The 18826-nt window shown below is 41.8% G+C and overlaps 1 protein-coding gene across 2 annotated transcripts in view; it reads left to right on the forward strand.

The window, feature by feature from the left end:
• The first annotated feature begins 2158 nt into the window (after positions 1–2158).
• CPEB4 (cytoplasmic polyadenylation element binding protein 4) overlaps positions 2159–18826 on the forward strand; it is a 42042-nt gene continuing 25374 nt past the window's right edge. For both annotated transcript variants that reach the window (XM_009904637.2, XM_054168460.1), the window contains exons 1-2: positions 2159–3290; positions 14062–14143. In XM_009904637.2, the coding sequence (XP_009902939.1) occupies positions 2169–3290; positions 14062–14143 (1204 nt within the window). In that variant the 5' untranslated portion in view covers positions 2159–2168. The remainder of the gene's footprint in view (positions 3291–14061; positions 14144–18826) is intronic.

The raw sequence follows: 18826 nt of genomic DNA on the forward strand, positions 1-18826 counted from the left end.
CTTCAGTCCAAGATGGTCGCTCCGCCACCATCCGTCTGACCTTTTGCCCGTACTTAAGATGCCTACCAAGCTGCGGGCTACGTGCCCAAAACAAAGGTGGCCACTCCAGCCGGGGTGTTCCCTGCCCCTACCAAACATGGCGGCGAAAAGCGGCAGCCTGCGGGCGGGACGGGGAGGGGCCTCCGCCCGGGGAGCCGGGGCCGGGGGCGGGGAGGGGGCGCGCCCGACGCCGAACCGGAAGTGCCGCGCTGCCTCCTCCAGCTGGTTGTCATTTCGTGCGGCAGCTCGGTCCTGAGGAGACGGGGCTCGGCAGCGGCCGGGTGGGGAGGAGGGAGGCACCGGCTGCGGCACCGAGGCAGGAAGCGGCGGCCGCTGGGGGGGGTGGGGGGAGGGGAAGAAAGCAGGAAAAAAAGAGGAAAAAAAAGCAAAACAAGGCGGCAGCGGAGGCTTCGCGCTGAGGACACGTCGCGGCCAGGCTCGCCGGCTACCGAAGCGCCTCCCGACTCCCCGGAGCCGGTGTCGCGGCAGCCCTCCCCCCTCGCTTTCGCCTGCGTAGCCTCCTCCCTCCTTCCACCTCCCGGCAGCAGCGTACCCCGCGGCGACCCTCCCGGTGCCCGGCCGGTTTACATGAGGGGGAAGGAAGCCTGCCTGGAGCCGAGAAGACGCGCAGCAGGGGAAGGACTGCTCCGAGGAGCCGCCACCGGACCCCGCGCCTCGGTTAGTCCGCCGGGCCCCCCCTGCCCTGCGCCCAGCGGCCGAGACCGTGTCCCGTAATCTCCGGGCGATTTGGGAGAACCGGTTAAACACCTTCCATGGGGGAGAGAGGAGCCCGGCCCCCCGCCGCCTGCACCTTCCCCTCCCTGCCGGAGTCTGCTCCTCTCCTGAGGTAAAAAAAAAACAACCCTCCTGCCTTCCCCGACACCAGGACTCTTGCGAGGGAGGGGGGACACCGCGGGGGGCACCCCTCAGAGCCGGGGCCTGGCGAGCCGAGCCTGCCCGCGCCGCCCGCCCCTGCCCCGCTGGATGCCGAGTCCCTGAGGAGGAAAAACACAGACACGCATATCCACCCGGCCTTCAGCCAGGGGCTCGCTCGTCTGCAGGGAACCCACGGATCTCGGTGGAAGGAGGCGAGCCCGGCACCAGAAACCACCCTCCCAGCAGCAGTGAGAGCAAGAAAACCTCCTTCCCCTTCCTCCTGCACAACTCGCAGTCCCCTCCCTTCCCATTTCCCGAACGCTGAATGCTGATTTCTGAGATGAAAATCTTCTTTGGACAGCCAGGACTCGTATGAAGGACACGCAAATATCGGATCATAAATAAGAAGCGAGTCTGGCGAGCTCAGAAACCCAGCCCAAAAGAAGCAGCATCAAGAATCCACCCTTCTCCCGCACAACTCACTCCCCACCCAACACACAGAGAATACTAATTTCCTGAGATAAGATCTTACCCCTTTAAACAACCGCACACACGCACACACACATACACACAGAGTGTACACTATTACTAAATATAATAGGCTAAACCCAGCAGCACGGGAAAAAGCCTCTTCTGCAACTCACTGCCCCCTTTCACCCTTCTGAATGCTGAGATCCTGAGCTAAATTTTTCCCTTACCCACAGCAAAGACTCTTTTTGAACAGGACACAAATATATATTAGATTATAGAGATGTATTAAATTATTCCAGATTTAAATCTATTTTTTGCTGCCAAGGGGTCAGGGGGACCAGACGTCATTCTATTTTATGTTTTTTCCTTCCCTCTTAACTCATTTATGGGCGAGTCGAGGCTGCTGAGGAGGAAAAAAACAGGATAGTTAGAATCTCTTTATTTCCCCAGAAGCTTTTTCTCTCACTGCTGTGCATTTCCTTTAGGAAAAAAAAAAGGAAACCTCTTATTTTGTGAACCAAAGATTTATTTTTCCCTTCCTCCTGGGCCAAAGGAAGGAAATGGACGCGAATTGACACATTTGAAAAGTTGAAGAGATCTATCTTTTGCAGAAACAAAAACCAGGCATCTTTATCCAAATCTGAAAGAAATAGTGTGGAGGGAGAAACTGGAATATCTAGCTAAAGCCAGGATACTTATCAATCCTGCCTCAGAAGAGGACAAGTTAAACACTAAACATCAACTTGTTCTTACAGGGAGGATTCAAACCTTAAATATAATAAATGGGGGATTACGGGTTTGGAGTGTTAGTGCAAAACAACACTGGAAATAAGTCAGCTTTTCCAGTCAGATTTCATCCACATCTGCAGCCTCCACACCATCATCAGAATGCAACCCCCAGCCCTGCTGCTTTTATAAATAATAACACAGCTGCCAATGGCAGTAGTGCTGGGTCAGCTTGGCTCTTTCCTGCTCCAGCTGCCCATAATATTCAGGATGAGATTCTGGGGTCAGAAAAATCTAAAACTCAGCAACAGGAAAAGCAAGAGTCTCTAGAAAAACAGCAGCTTTCCCCTGGTCAAAGTCAGGAAGCAGGCATGCTCTCTGAACCTGAGAAAACGAAAACTGAAGAGAATCAGGGCGATAATTCTTCAGAGAACGGCAATGGCAAGGAGAAAATAAGAATAGAATCGCCGGTGTTAACAGGATTTGATTATCAAGAGGCTTCGGGGCTAGGTACTTCGGCACAGCCCTTGACATCCACTGCGTCTTCTCTGACTGGTTTTAGTAACTGGTCTGCAGCTATAGCTCCTTCTTCTTCTACAATAATCAACGAAGATGCAAGTTTTTTTCACCAGGGAGGGGTCCCCACTGCCTCAGCTAATAATGGTGCTCTGCTGTTTCAGAATTTTCCACATCACGTCAGCCCTGGCTTTGGTGGTAGCTTTTCCCCCCAAATTGGACCCCTCTCTCAACACCACCCTCATCACCCTCATTTTCAGCATCATCACAATCAGCATCAACAACAGAGGAGGTCACCTGCAAGCCCTCATCCACCTCCATTCACACATAGAAATGCTGCTTTTAATCAGTTGCCTCATTTGGCTAATAATCTTAACAAGCCACCTTCTCCATGGAGCAGCTACCAAAGTCCATCGCCTACACCATCTTCATGGAGCCCTGGTGGCGGTGGATATGGTGGGTGGGGTGGGTCCCAAGGTCGCGACCACCGCAGGGGACTGAACGGAGGGATCACACCCTTGAATTCCATCTCGCCCTTAAAGAAGAATTTTGCAAGTAATCATATCCAGTTGCAGAAATATGCTCGACCCAGCTCAGCCTTTGCTCCAAAATCGTGGATGGAAGACAGTTTGAATAGAGCTGACAACATTTTTCCTTTTCAGGTGAGCATTCCCTGTTGTATCCATAACTAAACTAACACCTAAGAGCTTTAAAATGCCCTAGGAAGGGTTGGGTCTTTGAGCAGTACGGCGTGATTGTATGGCTTCTGTGCATGTAACTAATTAAAATACATGGCTAATTTGGATTGTCATCGTGTGTATTATGCTCTGAGCTGTGAATCATGTGGTGGTGGTGGTTTTTTCCTAATGGTGGCTATGTAGATTCTGGTTGCCCACCAGACAGCTGTATTGGTCATTTTTCTTCAGCTCAATACTTAGATTCAGAAACAGCTGAGGAGCAAATTCAATCACAAGTGGCAAGCCTGTCTACAAAAAGGAGTAAGGGAAAAAGTGCTGCCTGATGAAGTTTGAAAGACCTGAGGCCTTCTGAAGTATGTGAGCATGTACCACATCTGAGAAAGAGTAATAAAGGGATCTTGTTTTGGTTTAAGGATATCATATGGGCTTGTAGTGCAACATTGTTTTTGTAGCATGTTTGGAACCTTTGTTTTTTTTCTTTTTCACATGGTGCTAATCAGTGCAGTGTGCTTTGTGCAGTAATGGCAGCAAATTTTGGTTACAGGCCATTAAATCATCACCAAAAATAGATCTGGATGAGCGTCAGCTGGTGGTCTCCTGTGTTTTAATATGGCCTTATCCTGGCAGGAGCAGGTTGTCTGGTAGTTCAATCTCTTCTTCTGGGCTGACTTCTTATGAATTTGAAAGGAACTTCAGAGTGCTGAACCTAATTTGCAGTGAGAATTAAAACAGAGGGTACTCTTCACCTGACCACTAGTTAAATCCAACTTTTATGTGTGTCTCTTTTGTAAACTCCTTTAAGGTGAATCCAAACACCCAAGAGCTCTTTTACTTTCAAAGGATTGTTTTTCAAGCTCTTCAAAAGAGGGCAAAAGTAAAGATTGCAAAATGATTGCACTACTAGCCATGCTGTAAGAAGGGGGGTGACCTACTTTAAAATCATTTGAAAGATCTGTAGATAAAAAGACATGCAGTATGTTTCATAAACCACCCTAAAGAAACAGAAATATTGTTAATAATGGCATGAGATGGTTAATAATGGCATTGTGGATTCAGACACAGAACAGCTCAGTTCTCCTTTGTGAACAGTTTCTGTTTGGTTCGCAGGGCCTGCCTATGCAGCCTTCTGACAGCAGAGCAGCTGCTGGCAACAACTTTCCATTAGAGACCTTTTTTTTTCCCTGCTGCAGAGCTGCTAGCTGGTTCAGTATCAGGTAGAGCCCTTGTGAATTTAGAATGCATAGTAATAATTGATTTTAACGCCATGATTTGTAATTAATATAATGAACCTGTGTCCAGCATACCAAATGTATACAGCAAAACCATCACACGAAGGGACACAGCTGGAGTCGGTCTTTTTTCAGCTTCACTGCAGAGAGGCTTGGCTCACAGTTTAATTTGTTCTGTATCCTGACACATAACTGATGTTCATATTGACAGAATGAGATCAAGTACGTCCTTGCTGCTGTGTATAAGGCCCAGATATGTATGTAGCAATTGAAATGTGCTTGGTTTGACATCAAGGGCATTTCAGGAAATGGGCAAATTCATCCCTGACTTCTGGGTCGTGTTCCAAAAGTAAACTATCAGGCACATGTATTTTGAGCACAGTAAAGAAATAAATTTTGTGTAGCATGTTGTACCTGTTTACATAAATGCTAGGATGAAGCCCTACATGTCAAGACCAAGTCTGACACTGCTTCATGCCAAGAAAAGGGAAGCGTTGGAGTGCTTTCCAGTTTGTTACTATCACTTCTGTGAAGAAAAGGGCAGGGCAGCAAAACAGGACTTCAGCACTGCAGACCTGGAAGGATGGTGATTAATTTTGAAGCCATCTTGGCAACAGCTTTTTATAACTCTGTTTTGTGTAAAATCTTTAGCTTGTTTGATCACTGGTGTGTAGAAAGCAGACTGGATTTTTGAATTGCTGGAAAGAAAGGATGTAAAATTTGACCTTTGTCTTTTTTCTTCTTGGTTATGCTGGCTGTGTGCCTGGTGCAGAGCAGAAAGAGTTTTGCTTATCCTATATTTGTGTTTGTGCACATATATGTAGGAAGTATCCTTGATGCAATTGGACTGGACAAGGCTATTTTGTTACTGGAATCTTCTTGGATTCCTATTAATGAAATAATTGAAAGTTGTCTTTGCTGCAGCAACATAATGGAGTCATTTGATACAGCTATCCCTTTCATGTAATATTTATGTTTTGCTGCTTAAATCATTAACAAGTGTTTCTGCAATCCAGTGAAAATTAGGTTCTTTAGAAGGCAAGATGTAAACCAGCAATTGGAAATATTTGGGGATCACTTTCTTTTTGTTTTTTTTCCTCAAAGGTTGTCTCTACTCCAAAGCTTGGTGAAACACAGAGATGGAAATCTTAGGGGTAACCAAGCACAAGCACTTGTTTCCTCTTTGGAGGGGACAACATTGCATAATGTCCCCATAAGCCACTAATGGGAAGTGCTGCTCAATTCAAATACTTCTGCCCATGGCCCTTAGATGATTGTGAGGAAGTGGGCATTCCAAAGAGCACAGAAGGAAAATACTGTGGTGATCTGTTTGATAATCTTGCAATTGGACGATTACATGCTTGGTATTGAGAGCAGCACGCAAAACATTGTGCTTTTTGTTCTGCTTGAGATTCTGACTCACAACATTTCAGAAGTAGCATGTCTGCAGGAACTTCTTGTTGCACAGATGGAACTGGAAGCAAGGTCAGAGAAGACTGCTGCCAGATCTGTTAATGAAATTAAGTTCTGATATTGTGCTTTAGCCACTGGGCAGGCTTCCTCCTTCAAAGTTCTTTAGAGAAGAGAAAAGCCATTGTTCTTTGTGCATTCCTTTGAAAAGGAAATGGTCTCCAAATGAAGAAATTGTCCCTGAACTGAAAAAGAATTAAAATAAACCCCAGTCTTTTTGATACAACAGCCTTCCCTCAGAACTAGCAAGTGAAAATGCTCTGACTGCGACTATTGCACAAAGTTGCTGATTTTTGTCAGGAATTCCTTCTGCTTCTCTCCCAGCAGCCCTGAGAAACTGGGTGCTCAGTAATTGCATTTTACTGCAGCACTGCCCTCAAGATTGTTTTGGCTTTCCTTTTGCTGTGTACTTGCACTTCCTCGTGAGAGTGGAACATCCTGCCTGTTATGCAATACATAAATCTTGCTTTGATAGGCATTTCCAGGTTTCCAGATCTCGTCTTCAAATGGCGTGGTGATGTTGTTAAAATAGGTCTGTGAGGGGACAAGCCAGTTAACCAGCAGTGTCCAGTTAACCAGCAGTGTCCAGCTTTCTGTAACAATGCTTAAAAATAGTTCTGTGTTTCTTCCTGGAACCAGGCTTGATAATAACTGCCCAACTCAAAAGAATTTTCTACATGAGAGCAGTTCATTATGTCCACTTGTTCAAAAATGTTTTTTCCTTTCTTCTACAGTGGCTAGTTTCCAGGTATACCACCCCTTCCAAATCTATTGAGGGTTTGTGCCAGACAGACTTTCTCTTCCCCAGGCAGATATGGAATGTTTGAGAAAACACAAGCGTGATTACAGAAAGTGTTTTAATTCCCAGCTATACGTCATGATTTGTTTGCCCAGAGAAATGGGTTGATTTAATAAGTGCATTAAACACACTGACAGGGAGCTGGCATTAAAAAATAACCTCCTGAAAGGGTTTGCCAACCTCTCCTCCTGAAGGAATTTTTGCAAGTAAATTTCTTTACCATGCCTCCTCATTTCAGTGTTCTTTGTTTTTGAGGAACCTTTTCATAAATCACCATGGCTGGTGGCCTTACAATGAGGCAAATTGTTCTGCAGAAAGTTTGGGAGAATTGAATTTTTCTTCTAGCAATAGCAATTATTCCAAGGAATGTCAAGCTGCCATATTTTAAAGTAGAATAAATACTTGGAATTGGATTTTTTAGATGTCTGTTCACCCGTGTTTCTATAACTACATCAGCTGTGTGGTAATTAGTGTTTTGTATGCTGTTCCCCACAGCTACTGATCTGTGGAATTAGAAGTACTCTAATGTGGTGTGACATGCACAAGTTAAGTACTGTGGAAGTTAACACTGTTCTTGTTTTATAAACTCTACCACTGACGTTAATGCTTCGGCTTTGGCCCTCCTGTGTGTTTCTGACCTCGGGGTTTCTTTTTAAAGAGAGCTTTTGTTAGAAGCTATTTGAATTATGTTTGTATTTTCCTAAGATTAAAAGGAGTACTCTTATTAAGCGTTTTGCTTTGAAAAGGGCATGCTCTGCAGCTCAGCATAAAGACTGGGAGCACCAAGACGTTGTGGAAAACAATTTCTAGAAGATGCATTTAAAAAACACAAACCACCTTAATACGTGGCTAAAATAAAATCAGGCACGTTACTGGAAATTTTTATGAAGGCCTGTCATGCCAAACACTCAAACCTGAACTTTTTTTTTTCTGTTTTTGACTAAACCAGAAGTGCTCCCTCCCAAAAAAAAAAAAGAACTCCGAAGTTATGCGTCACTTAACTTTTTCTTATTGTTCCCTGGTGAAGCTGTAAAAGATGATCAGGACAGCACACAGCAACATCCTTTCAGGAAAAACCTGTTTATTCAAAGCCTTTAATTCACTGGATGCTGGACTAGGAGCTGGAATACAGCTTTTGCAGAGTGGTAGGAAGGAGGAGAAACTCACCCAGAAGCATAATCAAGTCCAAATTTGCTTCCCAATTGAAAGAAAAATGTGGAACTTGTTTTTTTTTTTTTGTACTTGCAATATTACCTCTGCCTACACACTTCACTTTGCTTGAGACACAAAGCTTTTGAAGTGGGGGGAATATGTACAAGGTTTCAGAAAGTTGAGGACAGATCGAAGGAGTTGGGGCTGTTCAGTCTGAAGAAGAGAAGGCTCCAAGGTGACCTTATTGTGGCCTTCCAGTATCTGAAGGGGGCCTACAAGAAGGCTGGGGAGGGACTCCTCAGGATATCAGGTAGTGATAGGACTAGGGGGAATGGAATGAAGCTGGAGGTGGGGAGATTCAGGCTGGATGTGAGGAGGAAGTTCTTGACCATGAGAGTGGTGAAGCCCTGGAATAGGTTGTCCAGGGAGGTGGCTGGGGCCCTGTCCCTAGAGTTGTTTAAGACCAGGCTGGATGAGGCTCTGGCCAGCCTGATCTAGTGTGAGGTGTCCTTGCCCATGGCAGGGGGGTTGGAACTAGATGATCCTTGTGGTCCCTTCCAACCCTGACTGGTACTATGTTACTAAATTGCAGTCTTCCCATGCTACATAAACAGGGTAGCAAATGGTAACTGTGAGATTTCTAATTTCCCCAAGTATTCTTGCTTGACAAGGATTTAAATGCCTACAATAAGCCCCAGTTTTACAACTACATCTGCTCCATAAATAGCCATTTATTGACAGTGATTAAGCACTTAATGCAATGGCATACATTGCATTATTATTGAAGCCTCAGAAAAGTCAGATTTTATAAGATTAGGCATGGCTTTAGCTACCAACAAGTGGTCATAACCTGCCAGGCTTCACTCTTCGCACAGTTTGTGGTTTTAGCTTTGGGAGGCCCATCATGGAAAGCACTTAGAAGAAACTCTGACATTGTGGAACCTTAATTGTTCAGGTGATGATAATGCTGCGGGTGCAAATTGAGTATAATGAATAATTAAGTTAGGTGTACATTTTTGTGCTGTGCAGGAGGATTTGGTTGTGAGATTTTGAAGTGCAAAGTATAATCTTCCTGTGCATGAAAAATTCATGTTTCATTCCTTTTTTTTTTTGTATGAGGCTATCCCAGTATACATCATCCATGCTTTGTGTCAAGTGACTTTGTTTTTGGAGTGAAATATCTTTGGACCTTAAAAAAAAATTAGTTTTTAATAGGAGCTAGAATTTAGCCATTTCCTATTTACAAGTGATTCCTTTTTTTTTTTTTTTGCAAGTCTACTGAATATAAAAGCATTTGTCTGGGTGCTAGTAGGGAAGTCACTGTAGTCACAGAGGTGAAGTGGTTTCCTTATGCTGCGTGAATCCGCTGACGAAGTTGTGACATGAAGTCCCGAGTTCTGCCATCTCTGATTTAACAATGTGATAGGATTATTATGAACACTGTACATACTTAATAAATAATTTCTAGGTAGAGAATCAGAATATTTTTTTCCTGTAGAAACAGCTGGCCATTGTGTAGTTCCAAACCATTGTATTTCCTGTTGTAGAATATTTACAGTCTCAATGGCTCTTAACCAGATCTGCTAGCTGTCACCTTTTATATATTATTGTGAAAACAATACTGCTTGTTCAAAATCATATTTAATGAATGTCTTCTGAAATCTTGGCTGACATTTGAAAAATAGTGATATATTAAGACTGCAGGTTGATTTCTTTCTATTTGGTGGGAGTTTTTTTCTGACCTTATGTTCAGCCTGATATCTTTCTGCCTCGGTTCTGTTTCCCCAAGGATAAATGTGTGTGCTCTTTGAGCCTTCTGATAAAGCAAAGTTTTAGATGTCCTAAACAGACTCATATAAAGCCAATTTCTTGTGTTTAATCTGGGGAAGTAATGTCAGGCTGCAGTTAGCTTCTTTTGTTACTGAAGTATACATACTCTGCTTTATTTTAGGGTAGTCATCACCCTTACATATTATCTTCATAAATAAAGTATACAGTAAGCAATTCAGCTCCATGGAAAACACTGTAACTGTGAATTGGGCCATTAACAACATCACCAGATTGTTATTAATTCTCTCAGCATGAAGTCTTTTGAAGAAAACATCTTTTTTTCTTTTTTTTTTCTTTCCTAAGTATGGTGTGGTTTATGTTCTTTATAACTCATAACTAACATGCATCTGAGAATAGCTCATCTTTAGTGACCGCTTAATGATTAGTTTCTTGGCTGTTACAGCTTTTGTTTTGGTGTTGTGGAATATTAAATGTATAGTTGCACATTTCTTCAGCAGTGTGGGCACTACCACTGAGCTATCATCAGTCTTTGTTAGGTATATTATATATATATATTTCAGATACATGTTTCTGACAAAACATGCTGCCGTCTCTGAAGTTAAGACAGACAGAATGTGTGCTCCCATTTTCAAGGCAGTCTCACCGTAAAGGGCCTTTAAATGGTGTTAGAATTCTCACCAACTGCCAACCATGACTTTTTTTAGTAGTGGGATTCTTTCAGGATCAGGGCAAGTGACTTAGTGGAGCTCTGTTACAGTAGGCACTGGGCAAACCTCTGAACCATCTGGGCATAGCATTTTGGCTGGTCTCTATTTAGGGCATACACGACTGACATATTTTCATTGCCTGGATGTATACCAAGCTCTTGGATTTCTCTGCATTTCCAGAGAGGTGGACTGATGCATTAATTTCAGGAATATATTATTACTCTTACATTGAATTTGTGTCTCTCAGTGCTGTGTTTAATGTGGTTTGCTGTCTTCTAACTGCTAAGCAGGGACATGGAGGAGCAAACTGTTTCAAACGACCCAGGAATAAGACTGATCTTAATGGTGTGGAAGTTCAGGCAATTCAGCACTGTGAATTGCTGATGATTAGACATATGCAAGGGATGGTAGGGGATCAGCATTTTGAGGCTGCTCTAGCAATCTTCCCTGTTGTTATGACAAGTTACTGGAACTACTGGAGAGCATGAGTACAAATATGGTTCACGTTTTAGGTAGTCTTCCTTTTTATATGAATGCTTCTAGCTTCAGGTAGGAGTAAGACCAACTGATGTTTTGTATTGGTGTGCAGGGTTATGTTTCAAAACCTTTGCTCTATTGTTAAACTCCTGTGGACCTCATACTGCAAAACTGTCAGGTAGCTGGTTTACTCAGAGGGGAAAAGCATAAACTCCTCACCACAGAGAGAGTCCTCAGGAGAATGTGGTGTTCCTAATGAGTTCAGCTGATGAGTTAACTTCCTTTCTTCTTCCCCCCACCTCCTTTCCTCAAATGTTTAAACTCTCAGTGCTCAATATTAAAAACCTACCATTGCAGCAAACCCCTCAGTTACTATAGCTCAACCCAGTATAACACAGATATGAGTCTGTGACAAGAGGCTATCTTCAGCCTTGTGTACTCCAGGGCATGTGCAGCACAATAAATTACTCGGCTCAAGTTGTCTTCCTTTGTGTCTTTCAGACAACTGAAATGTTAAGTACCACAAATTGAACAAAGACTTGGAACTACTGAGGTTCTGCACTTTGTGAAATAAGACTTTTATAGCTGACCATGGTTGGGTTTGAGGTTCATTCCACACAAGAGAAACACAATACACTATGAAAGCCAAAATGGAAGGAGTAGCTCCTGAGGGCTGTTAGGTTTTTAGAAACCACCTATTTTAGGCTATTTCTGTCATGCTGTGAGGACTTGTCTTCTAGCATCCATTCCCAAGTTACACAGATGTTGGATCCTGACGGGTCCAGGATGCAGACCCAAGGACTTTTGCTCAAACCTGCAAAGGTATTTTAGTGCAGCTAGAGTGTGAAATGGTTACGATCTGGTAATGTATAAACCAAAACAATAAATAGTACTAGGAAAGGAAGAAACCAGTAGGAAAGGAGTACAAGTAAACACCAGATTTAAGAGTTCAAATGCTTGTAACAATTTCTTCAAGGTACCTCAATTGCCTTGTAATATAAATGACCAAGGAAATAAATACTGAAGAGACAGAGCAGCAATGTTGTTTTTATAGCAAATTTGATAGTGGGCTAGACTGATAAAGCAAATGGTTACAAATTCTGCTCTTTCTAATGGTGCTTGAAATGCTGCATGTCCCACTAGGAATCACCTGTTCTGTGTCAGTAAGAACTTGTTCTGAAGAGAGGGAAAAAAAATCAGAAAATGTGGTTGAAAAGTATTTCTTTGTAGCAGTCAGAATGTAACTAATGGACTTGGAAATGGATCAGGACTCTAGCAGCTAGTGGATTCCTGCTCTTAAAATAGCATTAAGTGTTTAAAGTCCAGGATGATGGATCACTGATATAAAGAATGCTTCTTGGAACACTGCAATCAATACTGCTTTAGCACTTCAGCCCTGGAAGTAAAGGACATTATGACTTGATACACAACAGTCTCTGGGCAGTATTGTTTTCCACTTCACCACTGGTTTTAAAAATGATCAAAGCTGCATCTGTGTGCTTTGGAGAAATTTCAGCTTCACAGTTAGAGTTAAGGACAAAAAAATATATTCACTGCTGTAACAACAATAGTTGTAGGGAAGCAGTTTAGAGTAAACGTGTCTCTTGAATTGCTCACGTTTTGCTTGCTTGTTTGAACAGATGCTTCCCATACTTGATCTCAGCTCAGAGGTGAATCTTCTAGAAGGTGAATGAAATCAAGTATTTAGAACTGATGTTAGAGGTTTTTCTTGGACATGGGAAAATTGAATTCAAGGTGGATCAACATCATTGTATAAAATGTCCAAAGGTGTAAACAGCTGGGTAATTTGGATAGGTGAATAGTTTGGGGAAGTTTATCTATAATCTCAGTTATTCTGAATTTGCCGATTAAAATAATGCAATGCCAGGATACTTTGTATTCTCTTCTGCTACTGTAGCATCAGATTGGTACAATATGAGATTAATTGTTGTTGTTGGTAAAGCCTGAATGATACATGTGTTAAATGATGGCTTTGGTTAAAATGAAGGAGAAGTATTTGGTAAGTAATGCTTCAAATGGCTTGAGATAATTAAGGTGAGGTACCTGAGACATCTTGCCTCCCATTTGTTGAGTCCTCCTTCAATTCTTACAATGCTTGGAATACCAAACTTGTGAAGTCAGGGAATTAAAAATCAGAGTTAAATTGTCACCTAGCAAACCAGACTACTCGCAACACTACTGCTTGTGTGGAGTACTTCATAATTATGCAGACTTTGAACTGACTGTGCAGGATTAGATGGAGTTACTGGGGTGGTGGTTTAGATGAAGGAAATTCTCTGTGGTTGTTGAATTCAGGTTTTCTTAAATTAGGGCTTATTTGATGACTTTACCTTGCAATTCTGTCTCCCAGGACAGGATCTTTACCTCCTAACCATGAAATTTTGTTTAACAAAGTGAAACTGTGTAGCAAGGAATAAAACTGAAATTGTAGAATCACAGAATGGCTTAAATTGGAAGAGACCTAAGAGATCATCTACTCCAACCTCCCCACCATGGGCAGGCACCACTTACAACTAGACTTGGCTGTTCAAGGCCTCATCTAATCTGCCCTTGAACACCCCCAGGAAGGAGGCATCCACAACCTCCCTGGGCAACCTGTCCCAGAGTCTCACTACCCTCATACTGAAGAACTTCTTCCTAAGATCCAGTCTAAACCTACTCTCCCTCAGCTTAAAACCATTCCACCTTGCCCTGTTTCTTGATGCCCTTATGAAAAGTCTCTCTCCAGCCTTCCTGTAGGATCCCTTCAGGTACTAGAAGGCAATTCTAAGGTCCCCCTGGAGTCTTCTCTATATTGAACAACTCCAGCTCCCTCAGCCTATCTTATAGCGTAGGTTCCCTGGGCTCACTCCAACAGCTCTGTGTCCTCCTTATGAAATGTTGAATTGGGTTCTTAAATGATTGGTTATGGTAAATATAGATCACATTCATATTTAAGAATGTTCTGATTTTTACTATTCCTACGTCAGACTGACTTTGCACATGTTTTTGCTTAATTCTGCTGTAGTAAAGTAGATCATACTGGAAGTTTTATGTTTCAGGTGTTCTAGGCTGTGTGTTGCTTAAACTGGCTTTGTATTTGTTTGCAGGATCGCACGAGGACTTTTGACATGCATTCACTGGAGAACTCCCTAATTGATATAATGAGAGCTGAAAATGATTCACTGAAAGGTAAATTTAGAAAGAGACTATTTCCTTCAGTAAATAATTGGGAAGATGTCCTTACTCAAAATAAGAAACTCGAGTTTTGGGTAGGAAAAGTAAAGTTCCATGGTACGCCTACTGCATGTTGGTCAGCTCGGGCAGGCCTTCTTTTGTTCAGCTGTCTCTAGATGAAGCTGTTGTAACTCATGAGCACTTGAGTGGTTTGTCTTTGTACAAAACAATGTGAAACACAAACATAAGCTGATCTTTTGTGTAAGTTGCCAGTGGTGTTTTCAATAGATACAGTGTGTGCAGCCTGTAAAAATGATTGACTTCAGGAGACCTGACTTCACTCCATAGTGTTTTCCTGCTGAAGTCGTCGTTCTTTCTGTCTTGGGGGAGAATGAGGTTTAACTGTGTCATTTTGAGAAGAACACTGAGCATTTCATCACAGTATGCTTTTAGTTCTTTACCTCTCTTTTTTTTGCTGCCTTGAATTGCAGAATTCTTTGTACCATTGGGAAAGGGAAAGTGAGCTAAGCCTGATGAAAATTAGGATTTTTATGTGGGTTTTTTTTTTGGCAAAGGTAATTTTTCCTTGACAATACTCCAACATACAAAGTATTTGAAGCATTGTCTACATTTGTTTTGGTTTTGTTCTTTTTTTCTAAACCTGTTTATGGCATACCATTCGAAAGTCTGGTTTCTCATTCTTGTTCTGTATGAGTGAACCATTTCAGTTTGGTGGTTGTATAAGTAGTCAAACTCTTACACCCATTATCTAAGCATTCAGTTTTATTACCAGTCATCAGACCACTGAAAAAAAAAACAAACCTGCATTTGTGGTTTCTGAAAGTAAATTTCTTTTGTTATCAAGACTTGTGGTGTTAATGAAATCTGACTTGTTTTAATAGTGATTCATGCTCAAAAGACCAACCTTTGATAAACTGGCAACAACTTGCATTTATTGCATTCATTGTGGTCTGAAATGTTGCTTGTGTTCCACATCCACAGTACTGTGCAGCAGTTCAGGGTGATGATTAACACCAAGAAAGACACTCTCCTATTGAAATGACAGTGAGAGCTTGATGCACACAAAAGTAATGCCAAATTAATTGAAAACACAAAACCAAAACAAAATACACTCCATCCTTGTATAGTGGGAGCCAGGCTTTTAGTAATGACAAATAGTAATAGCTTTCATTTGTTTTATATGCTGTCTGGAAACATCCTGTGCCCCCAGCGTTGTACACTAACCAAGAATCAGGTGCCCTTCCTTGACTGCAGCACCTGAGATTTGCTCTGACACCTTTTATACAGGCAGAGACAACCAAAGGTTTAAGTGCTGAAATTTGGCAAGGTGACAAGCCAGGGTGACATGACTGTAGAGGAAATGAAATTTCCCTTTAAATTTGAATTGAGCAGTGTCAGGTTCATTTAGCAGCTAAACAAGGGTAGTTTTGTACAGTAGTATGAATTTTAAATGCTTTGAAAAGATTCTTTGCAATTGGAATCTGTTTGAGTGCTTGCTGTGTTTTAAGAATGGTGGAGTAACTTTGTCAGCAAAGAGTAAGTGTAGTCCTGCTTGAGCTTGATAATTCCTTCTGCAGAGTCATCTATGGTTTGTCTAAAGTTTGTGTGCATTGTATCATTCTGATTGAAGCACAGTAGTATCAGTCAGGTATTGTTCTGGGGATTATTTCTTAAGCTCTTTATAGGTTGTTCTCTTTCATGGCTAATAGGTGGAAAAATATAAAGAAAAAAATCCTCAAAATGGAGATGAAAAATTTAAGTGATCCAATGTGAAATTCTTTGTTGTGAAATCTCATTTTTCAAGGATTTCTTCAGCAAAAAACATTAGGTTGGCTTATAGTGAAATAGGCAATATACTGAATTTGACTCCTGCTTATTTGGCACAGCACACAGTAACTTGGTTGCAGGATTAGACTTCAGAAAGGATCTTTGTTCAAATCAGCATCTACTGTATTGTGATGATGCTAGAGTGATCGCCTCTAAGTAGGGTGGTATTGTTAAGGAGAGGAAACACCTTTAGTTAAACCAATGGATGCAGCTGGGGGAAAAAAAAAATATGTGACTTGTTGGTACAAAACATATTTCAAATCAAGCCTGAAGACGGGATCAAGATCACGAGTCTTTTGTGGTTTTTCTTCCCCATCTGCATCAGTTAGTGTATGATAATGTCCTACACAGATTGTGTGTCTCCTGTTTTCACTTTTGTTGTCTTTTCCATCTTTATGTAAACTGATAGGAAGGAATCTTGCATCTAGAAATCTTAAAATATGACAGATTATGGTTGTCACTTCAAATCTTGCTCGCCATTTCAGACATCTGCAGTTAAATAAGCAGATCTGTAAGAAGGGTTTTTTTGTTTTACAGCTTAAATGCATTAATCAGTGCATAATCAGTTTTTACACTCAAAGTTGGATACTCTCAGAAAGGAAAAGCTTCTGTGTTTGAGACTTCAAAAATAGCCTGGCAAGACACTAAGAAAACGTACTGCAGAGAGCAATCTCACAATGGCGTGGAAATCATTTAGATGATCTGTCTAATAGGTCTCACTGCTATCTTGTGAGTCTTTGAAAGGCTTTAATATTGACTCAGCATGAGTTTAGTGTGGAACACTAACACCACATCAAGAGAAAGAGGTATTGTGTTAAGATACACCTTCAAAACAAAGAGTATGGACATGGTAACAGACACCAGTCAGAGTTTGGACCCACTGTGTCTTGCAGATAATTTCTGTCTTTAAATGGTACGTTCAGAGCAGCAGGTTTTGAATCCTGTAATAAAATTATAAGTAGGAATTGTTCAAAATTAGGCAAAATCCATTTGCAGTGTGTCCTTCTTGACTGAGGTGGTTAGGTTGTGCTAGCCTGGGATTTGTTTAGGACAATAATAATGACGTTCTTGGGTCCTCTTGCTGTGAGAAATAGTGTTTCCTGCTTGAGGTTCAAAGGTGAATTTTAAGTATCATTGCTTTGGTACATTCAGTATTACCTTATAATGCTTTTGATGGGCATTTCACCATTCCCCCTCCTCTTTTAAAGGTGTATTTTTATCCCTGCTCAAATCCCCTTCCTTTGCTGAGCAGCTGCCATTTCAATATGTTATTTTTATCCACACGAGTGAGTGTGCAGCTTGCTACATAGCCAATGACAGCCTGCAGAAGCCTTTCCCCGGAGACTAATTGCATCTTCTTTCTAATGTATTCGGCCTTCATGAGCTAAGCCTGGGATCCAGAGACTGATTTCTGAATCTGGGTCTTCCAGATGGCAATTTGAGCATTACTGTAATAGTAGTAGATTGACTAAATATTTCCTTGTTAGGTGACACTGAAACATCTTCAAATACTTTATAACTGCAGACGGTTTTATTACTGAACTATCCTGTGGTTCAGTTCAGAGTATAAGGTTATTGCTTGGAAACTATGCAAGGTGAAATGGATGAAAGCAGCAGGCCAGTACGTGTGCTTCTACAACTGCAAAGCACTCCTGTAAAATTTGGGTGTGAATAGCTCAGTTATCTGCATGAGTGCTCTGAGTATGAAATAGTCTCTGAAGTCTAAACACACTTAGACACAACTAGGAAGGTTTTAGAAGTAGCGTAAGGTCAGGGTGTGCACACAGATACTGGGAGGCAGTCAGATAGCTCCTCCAGATTTTGGAGCTGGAAAGCCAGAGTGGTGAGACCTGGCACCATTCAGGATTTCTCTGAGCAAGCAGATATACCTAAGTATTTTTAAAACAATCATCAGACTGTTACTATTGATCTGAAAAACAATTTCAGATGCAAAGAAAGTAAACCTTATAAAGTATTCTCTGATGAAAGGGATCAAAGCGGCTTCAATGGCATTTTCTGAATATCAAGTAAGAAACTGAAGTAGGTTTTCATTTTCTAGCTGTATGGATTATGCAACGTGTTTGTATTAATTGAATTGAAAGGGCCATTTGGTTTCCTATAGGATGCAGAAAATTAATGAGAATCAGGTCAGAATCAGTCCCAATTAGGTCTAAATAACAAAGGCTATGATTCTTTTTTAGGGAAGTAGGCCTGTCTGTATACACAGGACAAAATGTGAGCTGTTTCAAAATGTGAAAGAATAAATTTTGATTTCTTAAAGTTTAAAACTGTTTTCATAGCAATGAGGAATGCTTGGGGCCAGTGGCAAAGATCAGGCTTTTTCCCCCTCCTGTTGAACTATGCAAGTTCTTATTAGTTCTTGAGTTCTGAAAATCAAAGGCTTCTGGCAAACGTGTATGTCTGTACTGATGTACTGATCTGTGCTGATGCCGCAGTCATCTTCACGCCTCTACAGCTTCTTGTACGTGAGGGAGTTTTCCCAGGGGAGCTCTGGTGGCCATACCTCAGGCTTGTGGGAGCAGCGTCAGTGGTTGATCTCCTTTGTGTACTTTGTCTTGGAACTCGTTTGCAGCTTTTCAGTGTACCCAGTTTAGGGTAGAATGCACAAAAACTTCTGCTGCACCAGGCTGGAGACAATTTTTTTTGCAGACAATAAAGGTTTACCGTAATTGTCTTTGGCAACTGTTGATGAATTTCTGTGTTGAATTTTACCTCCTGTGCGGTAACCAGGAAAGGCTAATGGGATTTGCAGACTCGAGTGCAGATTAATTAAGAGGAAAACCAGTTGTTTAACGATCTTAAAATATTGCTGAACTGGTCTAATAGCAA

This window comes from Dryobates pubescens, chromosome 16 (genome assembly GCF_014839835.1).
Source record: "Dryobates pubescens isolate bDryPub1 chromosome 16, bDryPub1.pri, whole genome shotgun sequence".
Classification (NCBI taxonomy): domain Eukaryota; kingdom Metazoa; phylum Chordata; class Aves; order Piciformes; family Picidae; genus Dryobates; species Dryobates pubescens.